The 3,888-nt window shown below is 28.1% G+C and overlaps 1 protein-coding gene across 1 annotated transcript; it reads right to left on the bottom strand.

Moving 5' to 3' along the window:
- Positions 1-370: 370 nt before the first annotated feature.
- On the bottom strand, positions 371-3,810 carry LOC112465167. The gene is made up of 6 exons (XM_025032597.1): positions 3,449-3,810; positions 1,810-1,923; positions 1,649-1,739; positions 854-1,002; positions 550-682; positions 371-458 (listed from the first exon to the last, which is right to left on the bottom strand). The coding sequence occupies exons 1-6, from the start codon at positions 3,496-3,498 to the stop codon at positions 408-410; spliced, it is 588 nt and encodes a 195-aa protein (XP_024888365.1). The 5' UTR covers positions 3,499-3,810; the 3' UTR covers positions 371-407.
- Between the last annotated feature and the right edge of the window lie 78 nt (positions 3,811-3,888).

The following is a 3,888-nucleotide window of genomic DNA, read 5'->3' on the forward strand; positions in this document are numbered from 1 at the left end:
GAGAATAAATCATATTAAATTCAAAATCATGTTTTTTATTACAATATTCTTTGAGCTTACTCGCATACATATATATAAAAAACATATCTTTAGTACATTGCATTGATTAAAGTAACATCATTGTTTCTTGAAATAATAATGTTGATAAAAAAATTAATCATTTTGTAGTTAAAATTTATAACGCAAGAAATAAATAACAGGCATTTATGACTGACAACAAAATCAGTTTTATTTTATAATTTATTCTTTTTGCAATAATATAATGAAATTAGAAATTATGATGCATATGTTAATTTGTATATACATATATTTATTGAGTCTAATCTAACATATAATTTATTATTTTTTGTTAATTCTACATTATAATAATCTATACTATACCAATCGAAACGTACCTCTCTCCGTCATTATTGCATAGAATAGATAACAATAAAATAAGACAAGGATGCGTTTGCTAGCTACAAAAGACATTAATTTTGTTTCTTAATAATTATCTTAAAGTATAACACATTCAACATATTATAACATATAAAATATTTTATATTATACCGTAGCAAAACACTGTAAGGACGATATAAACAATCCACCGACATTCAGACCAAAAGACTTGTTGCCTTTTAGCAATAGAAATTGTATCAATTTTTGTATGTATAAAGGAGTTATGTACCACTGAGCTTCGTATCTACATAGTAACAATATAAAGAACCAATAATTTAAGAAAGAAGATACTTATAAAGACTTTTACGGCATGTGTACATTGGCTGTATGTATTGTATTAACTTCCACCTTCGATACTTTAACAGTTTATATAAAACAATATCTGTATAATGTAATAAACTACGATATTTCTTACGCAGTGGCAAATATGAGATCATAATGATCTATAATTTGTTGTCCGGTAAAGTTGGCTAAGAACATGTATATAAAACAAATACATGTTGATATAAAAGTTATTGGAAGTTCCTCAGTATTATATGTGGATAATGATAAAATCTGAAAAAGCTAATGTACAAGTTTTAGTGCAAAAATCAACTTTTAAATCACAATTTGAATTAGATTCTTTACAATCTATTACAAAATTACTTTAGAAATTTTAACTACAACTTATCGTTTAGATTGTAACAATTTTTATAAATAAATGAATCCTTCTATATATTTCTCATTGCTATTGTATTACATTGTAATGACAAATTTTTTCAATCAATTTAATATCAGCTGTCGTTTTAATAAATAATAATAAAAAAATTTAATAAGTAGTAATAAAAAATCTAAATAAAATATTTATGCCAAGGCTGCTGTGTTTATAACTAATCTAAATTAGCAACGTTTTATGAATTAAATGTCTGGCATAATCCGACTTTTGTCATAAAATGTTTTTTACATTTAGTATTTAAAATTCGGATCATAAAAAAACCTGGATAGGGATTTAAAATTTAGATTCAAAAGATAGCCACCGAATGCTATACCGAATAACATAAAAGAATTTAAATTGAAAAACTTTTTCTACAAACTTCAATCTAAAATTTTTAATTTGTTAAAACTATATTACTGAAAATATGCAATTGAGATTATTAATATAAATTATAAAACAACACAGAAATGTTACACAATCCATTAAATGTAAATTTACAAGCGAAACGAAACTTACTCGAAAAGTATTAAGGCTCAAAGCAATTACACTGAGTACTGTTAAAAATATGAAACATATCTCAAATCTAGACATTAGATAGTCGGAAAACCTTTAAAAAAATATGTGCGTGATTTGATATTGCATGTATTATACAGATATTTAAGAATATAAATACCAACATCATTGCTGTCCGATGAATATGTACACCGTAAATGAGGCCTTTGCAAACTAAACTCTTGTTTTTTAGTTTAATACTTGATATATAAATGTCTATTGCATTTTTGATACGGTAACTGTAAATAATTTAGCTATTATAACTGTATAAGAATTTAAGAAAGTTACTATATAACAATGTTAGGCGAATAATAATTCCGAGATTGAAAAGTTGTAATTTTTAAACATGCTTATACATGTATGTATTAACGTAGTTCTCTACGAGTCAGAAATATTTGTCATTATATCACACTATGAGAAAACTATATAAAAATTAATTAATTAATGTGAAAAAAATCGAAAATATCTTTTTGTCTCATCGAGTCTTGATTTCATATTATTAAAAGTTTCTTTTTCAAAATAGCTGAAATAATTATATGGACATTTCATTGTACGCCACTGTACATATAGAGTGTAACTAACAAGTAACTGATTAACCGAAAGGTGATGGTAGGTTGGGTCACATCTTCCTTCAGTTACTTGTTAGATATTCTGTATATTATGCATATTAAAATTTTATTATTTTAATAAGCCAGCTCTATTTAAGAATTTTTTAATATGTATATGCAACATATTTATACAATTTATTGAAGTAGGAGAGACCAGGGCGGAGTCGTCACTACAATTATCTCGAAATCTGTATGTTGTGTGAACTCGCCATTAATATTGTAAACACTACTTATGGTGCCCATGTAACCAACGGAGTTTAGTGAGATTATATGTCATGTTGTGATTTTCATTAAGGCAAACGAGTTTTCGGAGGTCAAAAGTAAAATTTTTTGCGTCAAAAATTTTAAATATTTTAAATATTATTTTCTCTCCGAATCTCGAGATAAGTGATTCTGAAGAGTAATGTCTGCTGAACACGAATCCAGTGAAATTTTTTCATTTTTATTGATTTATAATATTTCATGAGCGATCAAAGTTAAAATTTGTGTCCGGGGCGAAGTCGTCAGCAAGCCATATCATGGAGGTTTCGGGCGAACATCTAAGTCAAAGAAGCAGCAATGGTCGGATTCTGGCAAGGACTTGAATAATATGTGATGCGTGTGCTCAGAGATGACAGAATAGAGCTGACGAGAAACAGTGCATTTCGTGCGAGCGTAGGGCACATAAGTGTGCGCTTTTCTTGTAATTGTTTTCCGCCATCGTGTTTTTAATGTTTCCATTTTTCTATTAAAAAATAATTAATAAAATGTACTTATCATTTTTCACGATTGGAATTGTGACTTTTCATTTAAAATTCAGTCCGAGAATGTAGTGACGACTCCGCCCCGGCAATTTTGACATTTCCATTTTTGCACCTTTGTCGTTTTCACTCTATACCAGTTGAACAAAGCGACGTAGACCAAAAATGTCCCGATAAATTTAGTAGCCAAGGGTTCACTCTTTACAACGGTATATCACATTTTACTAAAATTATTTGTTGTTAAAAATCGGCACCGAAAAAATAGTGACGAGTTCGCTGCGGTTTCCCCTATATATTTTTTAATCTATATTTTCAATGTAAACTTTTGATTTTAAAATTTTCAGATATAAAAAATTAAGTTTTTTTTCTTAATTTTAACTTTTTGATTATCTTAATATTTATTGCTTTTACCTTACCTAGCAATTTTAAACATTCCGCAGGCATGTTGAAGGAATGCCAAGAGCATTGCTCCTGTTGCTAATAATACGGTTACTCCTATACATAAAGTTAAATTTGTATGGAATAGCAATACGTAGTAATGTTTTTCTTGATCGATCAAATACTCAGTTGAGGTTTGTAGGCGATATGATCGAGACTTGTTTGCGGATAAAATAATGTCGATAAAATCTGGCCTCAATTGGGCGATAATAATAAAAGATGCAACGAAAAGGAGACATACTAAACAACATTATAAAGACTTAATATAAATTATAGTTTGTTAACTATAACTAAAATTTAAAACTTATATTAAGATAGGTACTATATTTGCAGTATTTGATCTATGTGATTCTTTTTTCCGCAATTCAGATATAGGGGAGACCGGGGCTAAGCCGACAACGGGGCTAACTTGACACTA

The sequence above is a fragment of the Temnothorax curvispinosus genome, unplaced genomic scaffold (assembly GCF_003070985.1).
Source record: "Temnothorax curvispinosus isolate PA1 unplaced genomic scaffold, ASM307098v1 QBEX01014949.1, whole genome shotgun sequence".
Lineage (NCBI taxonomy): Eukaryota > Metazoa > Arthropoda > Insecta > Hymenoptera > Formicidae > Temnothorax > Temnothorax curvispinosus.

What these genes read in the sequence shown, in the direction of transcription:
- LOC112465167 (XM_025032597.1), bottom strand. Translation starts at nt 3,498, where the DNA reads ATGCTCTTGGCATTCCTTCAACATGCCTGCGGAATGTTTAAAATTGCT. An exon ending in ATTCATCGGACAGCAATGAT is followed by an intron (nt 1,740 to 1,809) that starts GTTGGTATTTAT and finishes ATTTTTTTAAAG; the next exon opens with GTTTTCCGACTATCTAATGT. An exon ending in TGAGCCTTAATACTTTTCGA is followed by an intron (nt 1,003 to 1,648) that starts GTAAGTTTCGTT and finishes CTTGTACATTAG; the next exon opens with CTTTTTCAGATTTTATCATT.